This window comes from Desmodus rotundus, chromosome 9, assembly GCF_022682495.2.
Source record: "Desmodus rotundus isolate HL8 chromosome 9, HLdesRot8A.1, whole genome shotgun sequence".
In the NCBI taxonomy this organism is placed as follows: domain Eukaryota; kingdom Metazoa; phylum Chordata; class Mammalia; order Chiroptera; family Phyllostomidae; genus Desmodus; species Desmodus rotundus.
Genome location: NC_071395.1, coordinates 108,308,922 through 108,332,498, shown reverse-complemented (window position 1 = coordinate 108,332,498; position 23,577 = coordinate 108,308,922). Strand labels below are relative to the sequence as shown.

The window sequence follows — 23,577 nt, the reverse complement described above, 5'->3', positions numbered from 1 at the left end:
ATGGGTAGTGATACGAAGCACTAGTACTTCCGGGGTAAATAAATAATGTACAGGGTATTCTGCGAAAACTGGCTGTTGAAACGACTCAGGCGATACATTTCTTCCCTAGAAAGGGCTTTGACCTGGGAGGGGTGTCCTTTTCCCCCAGCTGGTTCTGTTCATACGTGTTGGCAAAGTCGATGCAGACAGGACACTCTAGACCAGTTGCTGAAACACTTCTGTTGGCCTTCTGTCCATTTTCTCCAATAGAATGATTCATTTCCAAGTTATCTACCTAAGGAGTAGTATTGCCAGTAGAGCTGTTTATATGGTCAGGAGAACAGTCATTTATTCAATAAATGTTCTGTGTCAGGCTGTATTCTGTGTACTGGGAATATAGTGGGATGAGTCCTTACAAGCTTTTATTCTAAGTGGGAGAGACAGATGACGAACAAGTATGCAGGGTGTGGCCAACATAAGTTGTTTATATGGAAAATAACGCGGTAACTAATAAATGGCAATACAGGAATGAACTGTGTGTTGGTGTGCTCACAACTGTGACCCTCCTTGCCCCACCTTGTACAGCCAGGGGTGGTTCTACTGCAGGGGAAAGGAGCCAGGGTGGAGAGCCTCTTGTGGGTTTTTACCACGTTCAGCAGTGAGTTCTGTCTGACCTGGGAAACTGGCAGTGGCCGCTCCAAGGCCTCTCTGTCACATTGTGTTCTGTTCCACCTCAGGAAGCAATCTGTTAAACAGCCTCCTACCTTTCTGCTTATATAAGCCCTTTTCCTTAACGGTGAGTATTCTGACAGTTTTGTGTGATGTAAATTAATTTATGCTATTCCACATGTCTCTTCTCAGCCATCAGTTTAATAGCTTTTGCATGGTTACAGATTCTTTCCAGCAGTTTGATTATAGGTTATAATGCCTTTTAGAACAGCCTTTTGAAGATCAATTAAAATTTGCAGCCCAACAGCTAAAAACCATACTTTCACCTAGGAAATGGTTTGTACCTTCTAAAATCTAAAACCCTAATACCCTAATTGGAAAAAACAGATTGATATTTTTGACAGCAGTAGGGTTTTGGTGTAAGTTTTATTCGTGATGGAATCTTCGTATACTATTTTTACATCATTCTGGTTTGACTGTGAAGCATTCCTCAGACTCCTTTCAATTAAATCAGTTCTGGAAAACATCAGATAACTCTCGACAGGAGCGTAGAAATGTCTGAGCTTAAGATCGGTGCCTCTAATTAAGAGAATGTCTTTAGATTCTTGGAGAACTCCACGGTTGTAGAAGATTCTTGGGACTGATCAAATGGACCTCGAAGGTGCTAATCCAGATCAGTCATTGTGATCATTTCTGGGATTTTCTTTTTTTGTCTGCTCAGTGGCTATCTCAGTTCATAAACGTTTATTACAAACGTTTTTTTTTCTTTTCTTGGAGCCAGGCAGACTTGTTCCTTATAGAACTTCAGTCCTGAGTTCTGTCTGTGTAGTTCTGCTGTTGTGACCTGCTTGCCATGGGATGAGGGTCTCTCCTTCAGGCATCCAGCTGAGCCTGAGCTGTGCGAGATGCAGCTCCCAAGTGTGGTCAGCCTGGCCGTGCTGCACAGAGCTCACGCGACCACGCGGAAGTGCCCTCGCTCCCAGGTCATACTGAGTCACCATGAAATCACTGCCTGCCCCCCGGTTACTGAAGTGGTGTCGTGGCAAGGACACTTGTTGTGTAGCTCAGCGTGAATGGGGCCCCGTTGGGCACCTCCTCAGACCCAGTAAAGCAGCCAGATGTGAGCGGTGTCCTCAGCGCCATGTGATGACTCCGGCTACCGTGGTTTAGGCTGGGGGCTGAGGGAGCTTCTCTGAGCGAAACTTTGGACTCGGTTATCAGCTGCAGGTCTTCCGGAAAATTCTCAGTTGTCAGTATTTGAAACATTCTTTTCCTGAAATTGGCACTGCGCCTTCTGTCATCTTCTTGTATCCTGATTTAGTCGGCCTGGAGTTGACGTTTTTCCTTCATAGAGAACGTGGGAGTCTGAGCAAGGCAGCGGGGGCAGTGGGAAGCAGACAGCCTCGAAAGACCCTTAAACATGGTATCCAGACCCCTGAGACTGAGAGTGAAGCTGTGCCCCACAGGCCCACCCCTGCACCCCTGGCTCCCCCCGGCTCACTGGGTAACAGAGCACTGCGTGTTTACAAATCCCAGTGGGACTGATTTTGTGCCCTACCTCAGTGAGTATCGCCCAGCAGATAAGTCCGGTTGGACTCCAGGTGGTACCAGCAACTGACTGAAATGGTTAATAGTAGCTGGTTCAGGTTACATAAAACTTTCCTGGGTTTTGTTCAGCTTTCTAGTTTTTCTTTTCCTTTTTTTTTTTTCCTTGATTAATATCTGCATCATTCTGCTTGTCACAGTAGATTAGGAGAAGCCACTCACTGGGTAATTGGCTCTCAATCCTCACTGACATCTCCCTATTAGTCACTCATGCCATCGCTGTGAGTGATGCCATCTTGTCATATTTGCAGAGGGGAGGATAATAACCTTCCTTAGACCGTTTTCAGTCAGGAGGAACAGTGCTGAGAAAGCGTTAGTTCTGCTGGTTAGAAAACACTGAAGTTTTCCTTTCCCCTTGCTCTCTGGACATAGCGTGGTTAGGGGAACCTTTGTATTTCTGGCTCCATGTCTCTGATGGCCCTTGGATCCCGTCCTGTAAGATCCGAGCTCCTGATTCGAGCTGAGTTGTATCTGCTATGCAGAACACAAATGAATATCAGGGTTTCTTTTTAGTTCCTTCCTCGGTTTTAAATTAAATGACGAGCAGCATGTAGTGGGGGAGAGCACATTCAGACCTCTTCCGGCCAGGACATTGTTTATGTAATACGACAGCAAGAGTGATAACTGAGAAATGAGGGCTACAGTTGGGCTTCGCTTCTTCTGGCCTCAACACCACCAGTGAGGGCCTTTTCTCAAGACCTCTTATTGAATTTAACAAATTTGAGAAAAACCGCTGTTTCGCTTCCAGCATGCTTTTTATTTCTTGCCAGTGAATGCCAACCAGGTCCATACGAATTCTGTCCCTTTCCGTTCTGGGTGGTAAGCCTAGCCAAAAAGGAGGGTAGTGCTTGTGGGGATAAGGAAGGAATGAGCCTGAAACCAGATCAAAATATCAGGGCAAATGAGACATTCTGCATCCTCCTCTTAGAAAGGGCTTTTTTCCTCCTCAGGTCCTAACTTCATTTTTTTAAAAGATTTTATTTATTTATTTTTAGAGAGAAGGGAAGGAAGGGAAGAAAGAGGGGGAGAGAAACATTGATGTATGAGAGACCCGTCGAATCGGCTGCCTCTCGCACACCCTGAACCAAGGACCTGGACTGCAACCCAGGCGTGTGCCCTGACTGGGAATCGAACCAGCAGCCTTTCAGTTTGCAGGCTGGCACTCCTTCCACTGAGCCATACCAGCCAGGGCCTCCCTTCATTTTTATTTGCAAGTTAGTTCCGAAGTCGTTTCTGAGCAGATGAATCTTAAGTCGAAATAATAGTTCATTCTCCTAGGCACTGTTTTCAACCTTGTCTGTGCATGAGAAGGACGGGGGAGCTTCTCAGAGTTGTGACGCCCAGGCCGCACCTGGAGCAGTGCCACCGCTGTCCCTGGGGTGAGACTCGGGCGTCACTGCTTTTTAATTCCTGACCGCCACCACCCACCAGAAGCACAGATGTTTAGCTGCATTGTGTATATAAAATTGAAAACCATAGTTAATGAAACACAATTGAAGTAGTTATTAGTACTCTTAGAAAGCTCGAATTTTAATCTAAGGAACGTCCGGGTTTGTATGAAGGAAAAATTAAAAACTGAAGACATCCATAACCAGCCTTTGCAACCTTATTTGCTATGACTTTCCCTTCCCACCCCTCCACATAGCTATTCTGTGCTCTGATTTAATGGAACTGCATTCCTCCTTGATTGTGCTTTCATTTGTTTTTTCTTTCTTTTTTTTAAAGATTTTACTATTTTTAGAGAGAGGGGAAGGGAGAAAGAAAGAGAGGGAGAGAAACATCGATATGTGGTTGCCTCTCATGCGCCCCCACTGGAGACCTGGCCTGAAACCCAGGCATGTGCCCTGACTGGGAATCGAACCAGTGACCCTTTGATTCACAGGCCAGCACTCAACCCACTGAGTTACACCAGCCAGGGCTATTTGTGGGAATATTTTTTTCAGCCTTTGTTCACACTATTTGAGAAATAACCTCCTGTTTTTGCTTTTTGTAATTCCATATTGCCGCCTTTTTGAAGCTTCCTTTCATTATCTTGAGCCAGAAGGAGGCTCGTCCCTTCACATCTCCCCTCTTTTGCTTTAGTACATTATACACGTCCTTGCGTTCACGTTTGATTTCTCCTGCCAGTGGGCAGACCTGGGTTTTACTCGTGTGTGTGTTCCCCTCATTGCATCTCCAGTAGTGCCCTGTACCCCAGAAAGCACCATATCAGCGTGCGTTTGCGTAGAAGGGGCTTCGTGCTTTTGAGATGTCACGTTGTAGGCCTGCGCTGATACTCTAGAGCCAGGGAGAAAGCAGGTGTGTAATTTCTCTTTTTGCTTTCACACGCTTCCAACTGTTCAAATTGTTAGTTGTAACGACCCTTTTATTTGTTTGTGCATGTGGTTGTTGTCCCGTGTCTGCAGGAACCAGACTCGAGAGGTTCGGAGGACTCTGTAGCCTAGTGCAGAGTGTGCTCATTGATGCCAGTTAGAGGCCCCTGCCTGGGGTTATTTTCTGTAGTGGGGGAAACAGGATTTTGCCAGGTGTGAATATTTTTCAATACAAGTTATTGTCAGGTTCTGGCCACTCGTTTTATACATCTGCTCACTGAGAAGACAGATCCTCTTCCCCAAATCCCGAAGAGCCTACAGTTTTGGTTTTTAGCGTGACCGCGTCACAGAGACGTCCAGGTATCCACACTAAGTGACAGACAGTGAAGGGGACATGGTTTTGCACAGCAGATGCAGGCATTTGGTGATGCGAGAGGAATTTTAGGTGCACGTTGAGAACTAAGGAGGAACCAAATGCGAAACTATAGCAAACGAAGGTGGTTTTTGCTTTTTAAGCAGCACCATTAATCGTGTGTGTACGTGTTTCCTATTTCTTCATGCCAGCTCGTTTCAGCTTCAGTTCTTCCTGAGTGCTTTTCTCGTGGAAGACGGACTTCAGGGTGAATCGCGTGTAAGAGCCCCAAGAGGGACAAAGGCACAACTGAGACCATGTGGAATTACTTTCTTGTCACCTAGATTAGGCTAATTCTCCAGTAGTTAGCATCCAAATAAATCACAGTATTTCTCCTTGGTAGTTAGTGTTGGTAGTGTTGACTGTGAGAGAGATTTGAGGCATAACCCCATACCTCCCCCAACCCGCGCCCCCCCCCCCCCGCCCCCGGTAGGATGTCTTCCTGTCCCAGCTGTTTTCTTTCTTAGGAAAGTTCTAAACTCTAAAAATCACTCTCATTCTACCTATAACTTTGGAAACTTTGGAAGCTTAGAATTGTAACTCAGTACTGGTTTGGTTCCCTCCTCAGTGGAACAGCAGGTTTTGTAGACCAAAGTACATTTTAGTTCTCTTTGCTTTTCTTTTTTCTCCCTTAAATTTTCTTTTAGAGAAATAAAACATATGCAAAATACTACAGCTTGAAGGTAGAGCTTCTTGGAATATGAAAATTCTTAAATTCTGTTGGGTTTGTGCCTGTGTACCCCAGTGGAAAGATTGGATCAAAACATCCCTGAGATGTCCCAGTTCCACCTTTGCTCCAAGTTTTCTCAAAACTCCCACGCACCATCACTGCCACTACTTGGTTCCCTTAGGAAATACTTCTTTGCAGTCTAGAATTTCTTTCCGCTTTGGGAGACACGTTGAATAGCATGTATTCCCAGCAACCTGGTAGAGCGATTTACAGATTCTGTATGGGCATCCAGTAATTAGCTAAATGAACTCTACCTCTCTCTCCTCTCTCTCCTTTCTCTCTTTCAGCTTGGCAGTGACCTTGGCGGGGGCATTGGAGGAAGTCCGGCAGTAAGTGCCATCCGTTTCTTTGCCGCGGGACGCGCTGCCCGTTTGATGCCTTTCCTGCGCACACATTCTCAGACTAGCCACGCTGCCGTCTGTAGCGCTGCCCACCAAAACGCGTCTGTAGCCGAGATGGAGAGTAGAAAGCAGCGTAGGGTTCCTTGGAATCTCTGGGGTCACGCACCACCTGGGGTATAGGGGCATCTTTAGGGACTGGCGCTCTGGTGTTTACGACGACTTAGTTTTCCTGACATTGAAGAGCTAACTGGAACCTCCCATCGTGACTGGAGAATGCTTTTGTTCTCTGGTGTCACCTAAAAACCTTGACAGAGTCCGTTGTTGGACTCAGAGTGAGACTCTCCCCGTGAGTGAGTTCGGGGGTGCGACTGTCGTCCTCCCCAGGAGAGTTTCCTGGTAGGTATTTGTGCCTGAATGGGGAACGGGCCTGGACCGAGTGGGAATGCAGCTGGTGTGTAGGGGGGCTTCTCCTTCTGCTGTGGACACAAACTCCCTGTCCTTAGGTGCTTGTCGGCCTTTTGCACAGAATCATGGAAGCTAAAATTGGAAACAAATTAAAAACCTTGATCACTGGGTTCCTAATCCTGCTGATTACTCTCTTGCTAGAACTTGGAAGTAGTGTTTAGGTATTTTAGTGTCAATGATGATTAAAAGGACAAATATACTAATTCAGTGCCTAAAGTAGTGTAATTATGGTGTGTTCTTACTGGTTTATCAGTACTTCTAAAATATGTGTAACTATTCTGAGGACTGTTAATCTACTCTCCCTGACTCCCCCACCCCCACCCCCACTTTTCCCGCAGGTGGGACAGTCCTTCATCCCCTCGTCGGTGCCTGCGGCCTTCGCTCCCTCCCCCACCCCTGCCGTGGTCAGCAGCGGTCTGAATGACCTGTTTGAACTCTCCACGGGGATAGGGATGGCGCCCGGTGGATATGTGGCTCCGAAGGCTGTGAGTAAGGCAGCTCTTCCTCAACGGGCAGGGCCTCAGTTACTTAGCTTCTCGTGTGTTACTTTGACTGACCACAAACTCAGGGTTTGACCCCTTGTCCCAAGGGTTACAGAGAAGGATCAAAGGTGTCCTCAAGCGTAGCAGTAGGACGCACTGTACCATCTTTGTTAACCATTTTTATAGTGAGACTTAGAGTTGGCGGTACTGAGAATTTGAGTTTTGTTCTCACATTTCGAAATACTGTCCAGTTTGTCCACACTGAGGTCGGTCTGGTGTGAATTTGATGTGCGGTGCAGTAGCGAGAGAAGACACGGTATAGAGAGGGAACGTTTTTATTCTCGTTCCCTCCGCTCCTCTTGTCCGTGGGTGCTCCGGCTCCACGTGGATTCTGGAGTGCCTGCTCCAGTTTGGTGTAACGTCTAGGTGTGCGTCCTGGGTGCTCTGCTAGTCTCGGCCCGGCTGGCAGCCGTGCTCGGGAGGAGAGTCAGAGGGCCGAACCGCAGGAGATGTATTGCCATCTGTGGTTCGGGCCGGGGGTGGGCGATCAGTGAGTCGCATAGACAGAGTGGGTAGTGAGATTATCGAAGCAGCGCCCGAGTGCTTATTATTTACTATTTCCTGAAACTAGCAAGAGTTAAAAGTATACGTAAGACATAGCCCTTGCCCTGGAGGAGATTATTGATAATGGTTTTATATTGGTAAAAAAGTGCTCAAAGATTACAGACCTACATTTTCATTAGTAGATTCAGTTTCTTCCCTATTAAGCCTTTCACCAAAGCCACTAACAAAATCACCATCATTGCCTTAAGGAACTGAAATTTTAATGTTATCTTTATTCAAAAACAACTAGCATCAAGGTGAATCTTGTCTGGTTCCATTGGGCTTTCCGCTGCGTTTCAGGTCTGGCTGCCTGCAGTAAAGGCCAAAGGCCTGGAGATCTCCGGGACGTTCACGCACCGCCAGGGGCACATCTACATGGAGATGAACTTCACCAACAAAGCCCTGCAGCACATGACGGACTTCGCCATCCAGTTCAACAAGAACAGGTGGGAGACGGGCGTCCCCAGCTGGGTCCGAGACCCAGCGAGAGAATGTCCCGTCAGCAGCGGGTGACAGTCCTCCTGTCGGCAGAGGCTGGACGCAGAGTGGACGCTGGCTCCTCCACACCCTTTCCATTGTCAGCTGCAGCCTGAGGGACTCATTCCTGTGGAGTGAGGGGACCTTAACTTAAGGCCTTCTTAAAAGGATCCCAGCACCAGAGTGTTTTTACTGAAACAGTTCATTTAAAAACTTGTTTTAAATTGCAGCCTATTTACTCATTCAGCAAATAATTGTTCAGCATCTGTGTGCCAGGCATCTTGAGGCACAGAGGCTAGAGTAGTGAAAAAACAAACGTGTGTCCGAAGCGCAGTGTGGTGGGGAAAATGAAAGACTTCGGTTGATGTCATCAACATGGAAGACAGCCAGTACACCTGGTTGGTCGAATAAGCGAGTAGAGGCTGCCAGTCTGCTTTTAGCCGCGAATTCTCTGCTTTACTAAGGAGACCTCGAAGAAGTAAGATGTTGACGTCCTGTAGTTCTAAGATGTCACTGGCTTTTATTCCTTGTGGTTCAGGAAACTGACTCTTGGATTTTGATGGCAGGTTCATTTATTCGTAACTACAAGGTGATTCAAACTTGTTTCTAACAGGGTAATTGGACCCTAAAGTAGATTTAATGAAGTTGGTCAGTAACAACTTACATCAGGGACTGTCTTCCTTACTTGTAATCATTTGAGAATAACTGGATTTGAAAGTCCGGCGCGTCAGAACCCCCTGAGGTATCTAGAAAGTCTGCGTTCCCTTCTGTCACCAGGACGTTTCCGCCCCGCTGAGGGACAGGCCAGCACTGTCGGGGACATACCTGATGGTTAAGGCAGTCTGCGTGGCCCACCTTCACACTGTCAGAGACACGCTTTTGTTTGCCTTTGCTTTTGGGGTTTTTTTAAGCACTTAGAAAAGTTTATATTTTTTTTGTTCTGGTAGTTACACTTTTTCCTTTATGAAATGCTCATAGGCCCTGCTTTCAGTGCAGAGTCTGTTGGTTTCCTTCTGTGATTTGGATCTTCTCCTCTCGCCCCATTACCTAACGTTACTAGTACTGTCTTTCTTTGGATTTGCCTTTTCTTGGCACTTTCAAGTAGGCTGTAACTTCTCCACCTGACTTGTTGTCTTTGACCTCCAGTGATGACACATGAGGCCTACTTGCTCCCTTTCCACTCTCCTGCTCCCAGTTTCTCTCATTTTTGTAAATTGTTTCATTTCTACATTTTGTTCTTCCACCTTTTGTTTGTCTTGGATATTTTGCCTATTTCCAGTCCTTTTGTAGTTCCCGCTGTCTTCTGCCAGGTCCCTCCAAAAGGGCTTGAGGGACCTGCACAGGGCCAGGTGAACAGTAGCCCTTGAGTCCTCGCAGGTTCACAACTGCGACTGGTGTGTGAAAATCCTCGACTCAGACTCCTTTTAACTCCAGTCTCTTTTGTCATTGCATGTTCCTGTGGAAAAGTCAGCTGCTAGCCCGATTCTTCCCCTCCGCTTTGCCCGGCTGCCCAGAGTCATTGGGGCATTCCCGACGTTGACCGAGCTCGGTCCGGTTCCCCGGAGTGTGCATAGTGGAGGAACACAGCCCTGTCTCCAGGCGTTCGTTTCCCCTTTGGAAGGTGGTGCTTTTTGAGCTGTTGCCACCTCCAAGCCCCCCAGGAACTGTCCACCTTCTCTCACTTCACCTCTGTGCTGTCCCGTTCGGTCTCAGTCCTACTCACAGCACTTTACACGAGGGACGGGGTTCCCCTCCGAGAGTGGAGGTTTACTGTCGGTCTCTGGGCGGCCTCCACCAGTTCCCCGGAAATCCCTGGGCCTCCCTGCTGCACCTGCAGAGCTGCTCTCACCGTCCTGCTGGCCTCGGCCTCGTCACACTGCAGTGTCGCGTGCAGCCTGCAGATGTTCTCTGACTTGCAGTTCTGCAGAAGCGAGAGTCGCAGATTTATAGGGCATATGTTCCTCCTGTGTTTCCTTTGTATCACTTCCAAGAGGAGCAATTGGGAGACTCAGAACTAAGCTGCTGCTGTGTCCCTGTGCCAGCCTTGACTCCTGACAGAGTTCGCTACTCGTGAGAGCAAGATCAGAAGAGCAGAATGGTTTTTTGCGTATAAATGTTATATCAGAACGAGCAACATGTGTTTGTGGGATCATCTCATTATTATACTTTGGTGCCCTAAGGTACATTTTTCTAGGAAAAAGAGAATGTTTCTTCTGCCATCTATGACTCTTGAAAGACATACTACCTACATCAACTCTTCACTTGCATTCATTTGTGTACTTGTTATACCTGTAGGTCTACTTCTCCTTCCTGCTCCATCTCTGAAATTTATTCTTAAGTTTCTGTAACATAAGATACGGCTACATCTCCTGGGCTAGTCAAACAGTGTCAGCCAGGTTGATGGAGTCTCAGACATGGCATCAGCTTGCTGGCCCTGTGGGGGGAGGGTTTAGCAAAGGGACAGTGGCCTCTGCTCGCCTTGATGCCAGACACTTCAGTTTTTCCCTGTGCACCACTGGTGCCTTGTAAGCTGCTACCCCACTGCTGGAGCTCAGAAGGAGTAAATCTGAGTAGGCGAGTCCATGTGTGGGTTCTTTAAGAGGAACTCAATCCCCAATGGTTTTTGAAGCCAGAAGTTGTAGGGGCTTATCTCCCTGGCATGGGAACCCTGGGCTGGGGGGTTGGTATGAGACTGGGACTCCTTGCTCTGAAGATATATCCCTCCTGAATTTTTATCTACCACACATGGGTGAGGGACCAGCCCATTCCGTGTCTCCACCCCTCCTGCCAGTCTGGATGGATGTGGTTTTTTTAATTCTGTAATTGTTAGACTTCCATTCAACTCAATTTCTGATGGTTCTGAGTGAGTGTGGTTCTGTATTTTAGTTGTAACTTTTTTCTTAAAGATTTTATTTATTTATTTTTAGAGAGGGGAAGGGAGGGAGAAAGAGAGGGAGAGAGACATCAATGTGTGGTTGCCTCTCAAGTGCCCCCCTTGGGGACCAGACCTACAACTCAGGCATGTGCGCCGACCAGGAATTGAACCAGCGACCGCCTGGTTTGCAGGCCCGCACCCAATCCACTGAGGCTCATCAGCCAGGCTGGTTGTAATTTTGACGTGGTTGTGCAAAGAGATGCGCCGTGTCTGCCTGCGCCAGTGTCCCGACCGGAAGCCCTCACTATTCCTGTATCACTAGACCAGCTTTGCTGAGAAGTCAATCTAACGGGCACTGTACTCACTGTCGGCCTTAGGCCTAGCAAGTGACCAGACTTGCAGCTGCAACTCACTCTAGTCATTTGGAATGTTTAAGCCAATCAATCACTTTTTGCTGTACTTAGAGTATTAAGGTACTTATCGTATCTGTCCCTCCTGGTGTGATAAACATAAACCTTTAGAATCAGCTCTAGCAAGTGATTCTGTGCTTATCTCTCCTTCCTCAAATTTATTTAATGGACAACAAAGGTTATGTTGTAACCAGTGTTACAGTTAATTATAGTTGAGCACCTTAGGTCCTTCTGTTACTTCATTTAATAGTAGCAAAAAAAATTGTTTCCTTGAAGTGGAATAAAAGCCATTGAAGCCCATCAGTGCTTCCATGCAGGTGAAATCCTGCCTCCTGACTAACTTGCAGAGTTTTGTCACCCTCTCTTCCAGCTTCGGCGTCATCCCCAGCACCCCTCTGGCGATCCACACGCCACTGATGCCAAACCAGAGCATCGATGTCTCCCTGCCCCTCAACACCCTGGGCCCGGTCATGAAGATGGAGCCTCTGAACAACCTGCAGGTGAGAGGTTCGCTTCAGCCAGCGTCCACGTTGATGTCCTGCCGATTTTCTGTTATTTATGTGTAAAGCATGTTAGATTTGGGCATGGGATTGGATTCACAATAATTCTGCAGAGAAGTGCTTCATGTGCTTTTTTTAAAGTCATGCATTGACAGAGAAAGTTACTCGTTCTTTTACTCAAACATTTAGAAACTTTCAAAGTCTTTTTTACAAACTTTTTTCCCCTAAGACTTACATAGTGAATTTGAATGCCACTTATATAAAACTAGGTCTCAGCAGAGAATCCCGTGGAGGTTGCCTTCGAACGCACAACCGTGTGTAGCTGGGTTACCAGGCTCCAATACCCGCCGCCAGCGCACATCTGTGGTACGTGTAGCCGAGTCTTCAAGGCGCTCAGAACTTGCTCGGGTCTCTGGGAGCCTCTTGGTCTTGAAAATACTGTCTTTTCCAGAATGAAGCCAGAGCAGTGAGCTTGTGGGCTGAGACTGGTAGCCCTGAAGGGTATTGGTACAGACGTGAGCCCTGGAAGTTGGGTATTTGTCGTCGTCATAGCGCAGCTTACTTCAGGTGGACGACACCATCAGTGTCATTTACAGTATCTAAGATAACTGGGCGCTTCCTTGCAGTACTTTGTGGTCTGCGAGGTGTATCTAGAACACTTGCTACTGTGGAAAAGGGCCACTGCTTAATCCGGGGGTGGGGAAGGGCCTTGGTTCTTCTTTTTGATGAATTGCTGTGGCTCTCCTTGGGGCGGCCGAGGGAGGCTCGCGAGTTCTGTAGCCGTCAGTCAGCGCCGGAGCACCTGCGGGGCGGCTTTGATGCCCACTCCCCACTCCCCCCACGAGCCCTGCCACCTTGCTCGCGCTGACGGGGCTCTTGAGGCCACCACTCCCTCAGCACTATTAACTCCATTCCTACTAGTTTTGTTGCGAACCTTGGGGGGTGCTTCTGTGTATTTAGGTCCACATTCTATTTTAAGGCCATATATTTGATTCTTTTATAAATCGTCTGAGCCTGCGGTGGCTGCTGTCCTGTGTTGCACTCTCGGAGGCCGGCTGAAAGACACTGCGAAGGGCAGTCTGAAGACACAGCATAGGGGGTTGGTGTTCCCACCGCCCTGAGAACTTGAGATGATAGGGTAGTCTGAATGGGGCTGTACAGCATGTTTTTAAATGATTACAGGAAAGCACCAACCCTTCACGTTCCAGTCAAGACAGGTGGGATCCCACTGCTTGCTCTTCGGGAGATGCCAGCGTGCGGTGCTAGTGTTGATGGTGAGACGTCCACAGCAATGTGCTGGGAGTTAGAAACGGCATTTCGCGGGGATTTCACGAGCCGGTACAGAGTGCCTTGCTGCCGCGGTGGGCAAGGGCCTCCTGTCAGCACAGGCCGTGACGATCTAGCGTGCAGACGAGTGAGTCAGTCTCACGTGGCTCGTGGCTCGTGCCAGAACACAACAGGCGCTACCGTGCCAGGGAGTTGGCCGTCTCTAGGATCGGAGTAAAGCGTTGAGGGGCTTTTCCTGCATGGAACCCGGAAGCAAGTAACTAACCCAAGTCTGCATCTGCCCCCTTTTTATTGAAGTGTAACCTCCTGTTCTCCAGAGCACCTGCATCCTAGTGTTTGAGGCCAGTCAGCAGGAGTGCAGGAATGCTTCACTGTAGGAATAGGGGAGGGAATTTGGGTCATAGAAACCAGGGCAAATCTTCTGCTCTTAAAAAAAGAAACAGCCCTGGCTGCTGTGGCTCAGTGGACTGAGCACCAGCCTGCGAACCGAAGGGTTGCTGGTTCAATTCCCAATTAGGGCACATGCCTGGGATGCAGGCCAGGCCCCCAGTAGGGGGCACACAAGAGGCAACCACACATTGACATTTCTCTCCCTCTTTCCTCCTTCCCTTCCCCTCTCTCTAAAAATAACTAAATAAAATCTTAAAAAAAAAAAGAAACAGTAAATAAATGAATGTCAGTTTACTTTCCTATTTGCATTTCCATTTCACATTCAATGAAGTGAACATCTCGAGTGAAAACCTTAATAATAAACATTGAATCTTATAGTCCAAACTCCTCCCTCACAAGTTTTTGTTTATAGATCTGCCATTATGAAAAGCAAACTTAAACATTTTCCATCAAAGTGGAATGTAATAAAGCATCTCAGCTTCTCTAGGAAAAAATTTCCATTTGTAGTCAGCTGCTGGTTCTCCATGCTGTGCCCTTCTTTCAGGGACGTCGTAATTATGGCTGTTTTCTCTTTAATTGGTATTTCCCAGTGGCGAAGATAAGCAAAAACTCATGAAGAGAGACCTCTTTTCCCCTGTGAGCAGCTCTGTCTCCTGTCGGCTGATGGAAGTTGAAACCGATGACTAGCACGGGGTGGGGGGTTACTTTAGATTTCAGCTCCCATTTGGCCCTTGTCCCAGTGTGAACAAAAAGAATCAATGTTAGATCCAGATGAAGCCAGATCAAGAGTGATTGGTGTTTAAACATTATATTTGCATATAGGAGCTCATGGAGGGAGGATACCCAGGGTTGAGGAAGTGACGTTCTGAGTGCACTCTGTGCTTTGGCTACTTGACGTCAGTAAATAAGGACAAGGAAATCAAACCCACCTGCCAGAACTGTGATGTGGCAGTACAGACGCCTTGTACTCAGACGCTCGTCCGACTGCTTCCTGGCTTACAGTCTGTTAGAGACACCACTGAAAGGGTGAAAAGACACCGCTCCAATATCCGTGTTGTAAAAAAGGATTTTGTGAATGCAGGTTACAAATATCATATGAAGTAAAACTTAGCTTGCCCCATCGGGAGCTTCTTTTGACTTTATTTGTATCATATAGTTATATTTCTTAAAAAGGAATTGATTACTTCTGTTTAAATGAAACAAGACCCTTTTTTGAATTATCTCTAAATTTAGAGTTTTCTCTGACTCCCATATTCTCGTTTTTTTTTTTTTTTTCATTTTATTTGTGCCGGTTGCTTAGAAACTTTTCCCAAGTACACGTCCACCTGTCAAGTGCCTGCCTCTTCATGTTGGCGTCCGCACGAGACAGTGGACTGACGACTGGCTGTGTGTCCGTCCGGTCTTCGCACAGCTGTTCTGCCTCCTTCCCACGGGCTGTGTTACTTTTATGGTTTAGTCACTTTTGACAGCACAGTGGTGAGACGTAATTTTCGAGGCGACCCCCCAAAAAGTCTAGTGCCACCTGGCACCGTGTGCAGTCGTTACAGCGCCACTGACCGCGTTCCCTGTGTGCTGCTTCACGTCTCCCTGGCGGTGTCGTGCGTGCCCATTGTACTCCTCAATCCCTCACCTCTTCCACCCAGGCTATAAACTCTTAGGGGGACATTCATAGCACCAGCCTTTCAGCTTTTAATTTTGTCCGGGCTATAAAAACAGCTTAAAGAGTCACATAGTTTTATACTTAAGAAAAACCCAGCCCCCACCGTTCTCTACCCAACATGGTCCCCAATATTTCCTTCCACAGAGTTGGTCTCTCTCGCCTCTTTTAGTTGGTATGTTTTGTATTTACCTCTCTCTCTCTCTCTCTCTCTCTCTCTAACTACCACACTTGTGTTGTAACTTCTGGGCTTTGTCATCTTGGGCATTCCTCTGCATCGCCTCGGTCACTGCCAACATTTGCACGGATGTTTCCTGCCCTCTTTCCTGATGCAGCCACCTTAGCATCTGCTTTAATCGGTGGTTGATGGTTACATTATGACTTTATATACTCTTAAGAGCTGAGCTATATGTAGTAAACTATGATTATTTTCCTTTGTAAAACTCTTTGTGAGCAATTGAATATTTACTAGTTAATACCTGTCTCTCTTTGTTTGCCTAATTTTCTGTGTTTTTAACTGTAATCAAATCCAAACTCCATTGAGGTCAGGCCCTTCGAAGTGTCTGTCAGTTTTCCTTTCTAGGCGTCTCCTGGACCTGCTGCCGTCTAGACTGGTTCCCTGGAACAACCGAAACGGCTGCCCCCCCCCTCGGCCCCCCCTTCGTCCTCTCTCTGGGGACTCGCTCCCTGCACCTCCAGCTGTGTTTTCCTCTGCTTGGTTTTCTCCCTCATTTTGATGAAAAACACCCTCCAGTTGCCTCCTGAGAATAGGTATGTATGTAGATAACAGAGTTGTTGGGGCTTCACATGTTCTAAAATGTTTTCTTTGTCTTCCTACTTACTTCATGGTTTCCTTGTAAGATTCTAGGTTAGAGGTGATTTTTCGTCTAGTCTGAGCCATTTTTTCTGTGCCGCGCTCTCCCTGAGTGAAAGCTTACACAGCCCTCCCTCTCTCTTCCAGGGGGTGGAAAGCTCGCGGTGGTGGGCCCAGCGTGGGGCCCGCCACCCCTGTGCTAGGTGCCCAGTGGGCCCTTTCAGAGTGGGGGCTTGTGTCCTTCAGTTCCTGGAGTTTTTTTAAAAACGTTTTTGTCGGTCTCCCTTCATTTCTCTCTTACATTGGAAGTCTTGCAACTTGGACGTTCACCCTCCTGGACTATCCGGTTTTTTCCCTCTTACTTTCCATCCCTTTCTCCTTTTGCCCTACGTTATAAAAACTTTTTATGGAAGAATTTTAATCTTACAGAATAAACAGAATAAGGTAGTGAGTCCCTGTGTGCCCACCATCCTGTGTCAGCAATTGTCAGTCTGTGCGCAACATTGTTTCATCTGTGCCCCACTCCGTATTATTTTGAAGCAGATCTCGACATTCATTTCATTTCTAAGTATGTATCTTTAAAATGTCTCTTTTTAAAAACAAAGCCACAAAAAATAACTACTGTACATTAAACAGTTAACAAGAATATTTTAACATCAAGTATCCAACGTTCAAGTTTATCTCGGTATCTTAAACTTCATTTTTGTTATTACTGTTTGAATTGGTAAAGTGCACATACATGTTAAGATGGGTTGATAGCTCATAAGTCCCTTTACAAACACTGTTTTTTTAATTGTTGGTTTTCAGTAGCTTGATTATTATGTACCTAAGGGTTTTCCTTGTATTTATCTGGCTTAGGGTTCATTGGGCTTCTTGGGTCTATAACTTGATAGTTTCCCCCAAATTTGGAAAAGTTTTGTCATTATCTCTTTAAATTTTTCCTGCCCAGTTATCTGTCTTCTCTCCTTTCCTAACTCCAGTTGCACCGCTGGGTACTACTTGTCAGGTCACTGAGGCTGCTCTTCTCTTTCTCTCTGTTCTTCAGAGGGGGTGGTTTCTGGTGGTCTGTCTTCAAGGACACGGACTCTTCTGTACACTCCAGCCTTCTGTTAGATCCCGTGTAGCTTCCATTTCAGATACTGCACTTCAGTTCTGTTTGGTTCTTTGCTAAAATTCCCCCTCTGCTTGCTCAGGAGGACAGCTGGAGAACCCTGTTTTACAGCCTGCTCTCCTCTTCTGGCCGTCTCTTGGGCCTAAGGGTATATATACGTGCTGATACCTGGGAAAAGTAACCAGTAGCGTTATCTCAAGCAGGCCCTAGAAACAGTGCTGTGGCTGTCTGTCCAGGAAATTCTGTGTTCTACCTGGACACTCTCTGACTCTGGATTTTTTTTGGTTTTTAAGATTTTATTTATTTATTTTTTAGAGGAAGAGGAAGAGAGGGAGAAAGAGAGAGAAACATCAGTGTGTGGTTGCCTCTTGCGTGCCCCCCACCAGGGACCTGGCCTGCAACCCAGGCAGGTGCCACAACTGGGAATTGAACTGGTGACCCTTTGGTTCTCAGGCCAGCACTCAATCCACTGAGCCACCCCAGCCAGGTCTGTCGATTCTTTTATCTATGAGGCCCAGGACAGGAAGGAGTCCCAGTTAGCCTGTCAACTGAGGGCAGCTGGAATTCTCTATGTCAATACTTTCTTTTTGAATTGGCTTAATTCTTCCAAAAATTGTCTTTCACTCTCCCCTTTAGTAAAGGCTTTCTGCCTGCCGGTCTTCTGGGAGCTAAGTTGGGAAGAGGGCTGAAGGGTCTGGCACTCAGTATGCATAATTCACTTAATCAGCCACCCCGCAGCCGCGCCCGGCATGCCCTTCAAAGCACCATCTGCTCAATCTTCTCTAAAAGAATTAGTCTTTAGTTCTATGTGGACTGAGGGGCTAAGGTAGCTTAGAATGTGGTAGGGATCTGGTTCTCCAACAGCATCTTAAGCCTCTTTCCTGTAGCACCCTCTCCCTCCTATAGCTTCAGAGGTTCTGTCAGGCTGGAACCTCTGAGAATTCCGTGGTGTGTTGCTGACCCATCTGTTCTGCAGCGAGCAACATTTCGTTGCTGTCATCGTTTTTTCTTCTGTTTTTATGAATGTATACCTTTACATTTTTTCTTTTACTTACAGCAGAATTTCTTCCAGGAGAAAGAAAAATTAAATGTGATTTTCAGTCTGCTATTTTTACCTGAAAGTCTGATAGCACCTTCATAAAAATTTCTTCTTTTCCTCCCTATTATGTTACAATTAGGAGGCTTAGCAGTGAATCTGTGGATAAAGAATTGGTCCTTTTCACCTAGAGGGTGTTATGCTCAGTGAAATAAGTCAGTCGGAGGAAGACAACGGACTTCATGTGGAGTCTAAAGAACTAAACGAACAAACAAAGAGGAAGCAGACCCACAGATACAGAGAGAGCTGGGGGCTGCCAGTGGGGCGGGGGCACTGGGTGAGAGGTGAAGGGGTTGAGAAGTAGAAACTGGTAGCTGCGAGGTCGTCACAGGTTGTGAGTAAAGCGTGGGGACTGTAGTCAGTGAAGTTGTGGGAACCGTGTGTGGTGCCAGTTAGGGGACTAGCCGCATCGAGGGGAACACTGTGCAAAATACGTGACTCTAACCACTGTGCTGTGCACCCAAAACCAATGCGTTTTTTTTTATTGGTCCTTTTCTATATGTTGTTTTTGTTATCTGTCTGTCTTATCTACCTGTCACCTTTATTTTTCTCCCCTCACCCAAGGACATTTTTGCATTGCTTTTTAGAGGGAGGAAGAGGGAGAGGGAAACATCGATGCGAGAGAGAAGCATCGATCAGTTGCCTCCCGCACATACCCGGGCCAGGGTTTGTACACAGCCTGACCGGGAATCGAACCCACAGCCTTTCGGTCACGGGACAGTGCTCCAGCCATTGGCCGGGGCGGTCTACCTGTCTGTGACCTTTAAGCTCCACATAAGTGTTGTTTCATGAGAGGATAAGTATTAATCAGAGAAAAGAAATAATATCTCTTGTTTTTTTTCTTTGCATGTCTCTTCTAAAACAAAGCAGGATTATCAATTCTTTGTATTTAATCTTTGGATGATTAGGGCAGAAAGTGTGGACGATGCCAGCTGCAAAGGACACAGCCTTACAGTCCTATGTATTATTCATCTCTAAGGTTTTTGTCAGCCAAAACGTTTTTCTTTTTTCCCCTCCAGTGTATGGCCCTGAGAAAATTCTGTCCCTTGTTACTCCTACGGTGCATCCCCAGCCTGTGCGGAAGTCAGGGGCAGATGGCTCCTGTCCCTGTTATTTCATGTCTCACATGTGTCCGTTCACACTCAGAAAGCCCTCAGCTCTAGCTGTTGTACCAGGAAAACCGGTAAATGCTTCCAAACGGAAGGCTTTTCCAGCAGCTTCCATCAAATGAGGCAAACCAGCCTGGCGTTTGCTGACTTTTTTTGACTGTCGTGCAGGGCAAACAAGTTCCATAGGAAAGCCGCCGCTGGTCTTTCAGATTCACGGTTGAGGGCTGCACGTCCTGATTGCTTTCACGGGACCGCGCGCTGCTGGAAGAGACGTTGAGCCCTCGAGGCGCTGGGTCACATGGGCCCTGGAAGAGGTCCTCGGTCAGACGGGGGGACCCAGGGCAGGAACTTACCCCTGCAGGTAGGACAGAGCCTGAAACACTCCATTAGCAGTAGGTAGGCAGTGGAGTCTTGGTTCTGAAAGGTGAAAACACTTTACTACCCAAGAAAAGAACAGAACAAACTACTTTCTGTGATTGCTACTTCAAATTTTACGTGTTTGTCACATCAGGACTTTTTTTTTTTTTTTTTAAATATATTTATTGATTATGCTATTACAGTTGTCCCATTTCCCCCCCCACTCCACTCCATCCTGCCCAACCCCCTCCCTCCCACATTCCCCCCCCCATAGTTCATGTCCATGGGTCATACTTATAAGTTCTTTGGCTTCTACATTTCCTACACTATTTTTACCCTCCCCCTGTCTATTTTCCACCTATCATCCATGCTACTTATTCTCTGTACCTTTACCCCCCTCTCCCCCTCCCACTCCCTTATTGACAACCCTCATGTTCTAGTTGTTTGCCTAGTTTGCTCTCGTTTTTGTTTTATGTGTGGTCGTTAATAACTGTGAGTTTGCTGTCATTTTTACTGTTCCTATTTTTGATCTTTTTCTTAGGTAACTCCCTTTAACATTTCATATAATAAGGGCTTGGTGATGATGAGCTTCTTTAACTTGACCTTATCTGAGAAGCACTTTATCTTCCCTTCCATTCTAAATGATAGCTTTGCTGGATACAGTAATCTTGGACGTAGGTCCTTGCGTTTAATCTTGGGTAATGTAATTATGATGTGTCTTGTTGTGTTCCTCCTTGGGTCCAGCTTCTTTGGGACTCTCTGAGCTTCCTGGACTTCCCGGAAGTCTATTTCCTTTGCCAGATCGGGGAAGTTCTCCATTATTTGTTCAAATAAGTTTTCAATTTTTTGTTCTTCCTCTTCTCCTTCTGGCACCCCTATAATTCGGATGTTGGAACGTTTCAAGGTGTCCTGGAGGTTCCTAAGCCTCTCCTCGTTTTTCCAAGTTCTTGTTTCTTCATTCTTTTCTGGTTGAATGTTTGTTTCTTCCTTCTGGTCCATACCATTGATTTGAGTCCCAGTTTCCTTCTCATCACTATTGGTTCCCTGTACATTTTCCTTTGTTTCTCTTAGCATAGGCTTCATTTTTTCATCTGTTTTTCGAATAGATTCAACCAAGTCTGTGAGCATATTGATAACCAGTGCTTTGAACTGTGCATCCGATAGGTTGGCTATCTCTTCATCGCTTAGTTGTATTTTTTCTGGAGCTTTGAAGTGTTCTGTCATTTGGGCCATTTTTTTTGTTTGTCTTGGCGCGTCTGTTACTTTAAGGGGCGGAGCCTTAGGTGTTCACCGGGGCGGGGTAATGCTGGTCGCTGCCGCTGTGATGCTGTACGTGGGGGCGGGGCCGAGAGGGAGCAATGGCGCCCGCTTCACTCTCCTCCGGATTTCAGTCTTTCACTCCGCTACCCACAATCAAACTGGGCCCCTCTGGTGCTGGTTCCCGAGTAAGTGGGCCTGTGCACACTCTAGGCCCCTGTGGGTCTCTCCAACAACCTCTCCTGTGAGGCTGGGAGTCTCTCCTGCAGCCCCAACCCCCACGGGCGTTTTCAATCAGAGGTTTGAGGCTTTATTTCCCAGAGCTGGAGCCCTGGGTTGCGCAGCGGTCTGCTTCTCTGCCCGCTGTTCGTCCGGTTTATCTGTGGGCGAATGTGGTGCCGCAATGTGCTACCCGCCACTCTGCCTGCCCCACTCTCCGCCACTCTGAGTCCGGCCCTCTGGGTTTATCTGTGCAAATGTGGGACCGCAGGGTCTGCTAGTGCTCGGACTGCCTGCGCCATTTGTCCCACACTCCGCCAGTCTCAGTCCCGCCACAGCCACGCGAGTCCTCTCCACCCCAGTGCCGTTTCCGCCCCTCCTACCAGTCTGGATGAATGATTATTTTTTGTTTCCTTGGTGTTGGTCCCCCTTGCTGTTCGATTCTCTGTCAGTTCTGGTTGTGCGAGGAGGCGCAGTGTGTCTACCTACGCCACCATCTTGGTTCTCGAATTTAGTTGTCACATCAGGACTTTAAACATATCCTTGAGCCTTATCTGAGAAATAACCTTATACACGACATGTTCCTGTTCTTCCCGGTGCTTCTTTCTGAGAACAGTCCTTCTCCTTTCTGTCAAGATAACAAGATCCTACTGAGCAGTATCTTTTATCTCACTATAGCCAGCGCTCACCTGGCTTCTGGAGCTCTCTCTTACGACTGTGCCTGTGAGCAACGGCCCTGCTTGAGTAGCCACACATAAGCAGTAGACAAGAACCCTGTGTCCTCCTGAGCAGAGGTGGCCGATGGAGCATAAATCTGGCCTCGATGAGAAGAGACGGTCGTTCCTGAAGCCCAGACTTCGGTTCTCAAAACACCCAGCCCTGGGAGCTTGTGCGGCAGAAGGGGCCTGTGAAGTCGGAGCCCGTGCTGGGAGGCTCGAGCCTGCGGCCAAGCGTTTCACACAGGGGTGCTAAAGCAGCCATAAAAGTGGGCTGTGGTTCTCGTCCGTGGAAATCCCAGCCATCTTCATGTCATGATCGTGAGCTAAGAGCTGATGATGACAAATGGAACCAGTTTTGTGTTTCTGGTTGGACAAATGAATGGAAAGTGGGTTTAACCGTGTGATCTTTTTGCAGTAGGGGACTTTAGAAGCCTTAACGTACGCGATAGTTGCAGTTAAAGGGGCTTCACTGGGCTTTTCCAAAGCCGGACTGAAGCCCACCTGAGCGGCGCATCCTTCCCTGGCGTGTGCGCTCGCTGTCGGGCTGCAGCACTCCCTTCGGTGAGCTGGGGAACTGCTGCACAGAACGTGTTTGTGGAGGGTTGTGCACGGGCTCCGGCGGTTGAGGTCCGGACATCTCGAAAATGAGACTTGAGGGAAGCTTTGAGCCATGAGTACAAACATGAAGAATGTGCAGTCTCATGATCGGAAGAGGAAGCTTCTAATGTTTGTTCCAAACCCTATTTCTGGTGGAATTGACTGTCTCTGAGCAGTGATGGGGTCTCGACATCCACATGAATACTAATGATTTACTAGCGGCCCATTTTATATTCCTAAAACTCTGGTAGGAAGTTCATTTATATTGAACTAAAATGTCTTTAAATTCTACCTATAGATTCTCATTTTATACCTCAGGTTTTATAGACAAGTTTCTATCTGAGTCAAAGCTCATGGGGCCTAAAAATCAGTCAGGTGGGCCTGTAATGAAAATCATAGACCAAAGATTGGTCCGTGTAGGATGTATGGCAAGTGGGTTCTCTGCTAGCAGAAGAGATCGCATGTGCAGTTGCTGTGAGTTTCTGATTTATTTTGCCTGACATAGAAAACTTTTTTAAAATGAGGAAGCTACCTGGAGCAGGAACAGATGCAATGTATTTTAGCATTATTTTCCCTTGACTCGGGTTCCTTGTGAGGCACACAGCTGCTTAATTCTTGCTCTACTGCCACTGTTATACTCACGTTTACACCACCAGTCTGGAAGAGCTGGCACTGATACTTCTCTGCGCAGAAAAACCACAGTCCTAGCAAGTCTGCAGAGCACTGTGGGACCTGGCCGGGCCTCGCCCCTCGGACTTCATCGGCTGCCCCTCCCCCACTCCGCCAGGCCGCACCGGCTTCCCCGCTGGTCTTCAGATGGCGTTGGAATGGAAGGCCGTGCCTGACCTAACGGCGGCGGGTATTTTTGGCACCGACTAGAAACAGACCTGCAGGTAGATTAACTCCGGCAGCCAGCAGAGAGAGGCACTTCTGCTGAGCCTCAGACGACATGTATCACCCAGTTGGAGTCAGTGCCATTAAAAACCTGTCACTCAGAGCCATTCCTCTAGGATCTGTTGACGAGATGGCGCGGTGCCTGCAACACATCTGAGTCATCATTTCAGAGAAATGGAGACAGTCAGCGTCACTGCCCGCTCTTGGCTT

At 47.3% G+C, this 23,577-nt stretch overlaps 1 protein-coding gene across 3 annotated transcripts in view; it reads left to right on the top strand.

Annotated features, from left to right (window-relative positions):
- The window catches only part of AP2B1 (adaptor related protein complex 2 subunit beta 1), a 101,681-nt gene that overhangs the window by 60,171 nt on the left and 17,933 nt on the right, over nucleotides 1–23,577 (top strand). For 2 of the 3 annotated variants that reach the window (XM_053930705.2, XM_053930706.2), the window contains exons 15-18: nucleotides 5,995–6,036; nucleotides 6,852–6,998; nucleotides 7,899–8,044; nucleotides 11,731–11,860. In XM_053930705.2, coding sequence (XP_053786680.1) covers nucleotides 5,995–6,036; nucleotides 6,852–6,998; nucleotides 7,899–8,044; nucleotides 11,731–11,860 — 465 coding nt within the window. The remainder of the gene's footprint in view (nucleotides 1–5,994; nucleotides 6,037–6,851; nucleotides 6,999–7,898; nucleotides 8,045–11,730; nucleotides 11,861–23,577) is intronic. The other variant, XM_053930707.2, reaches the window with a different exon arrangement.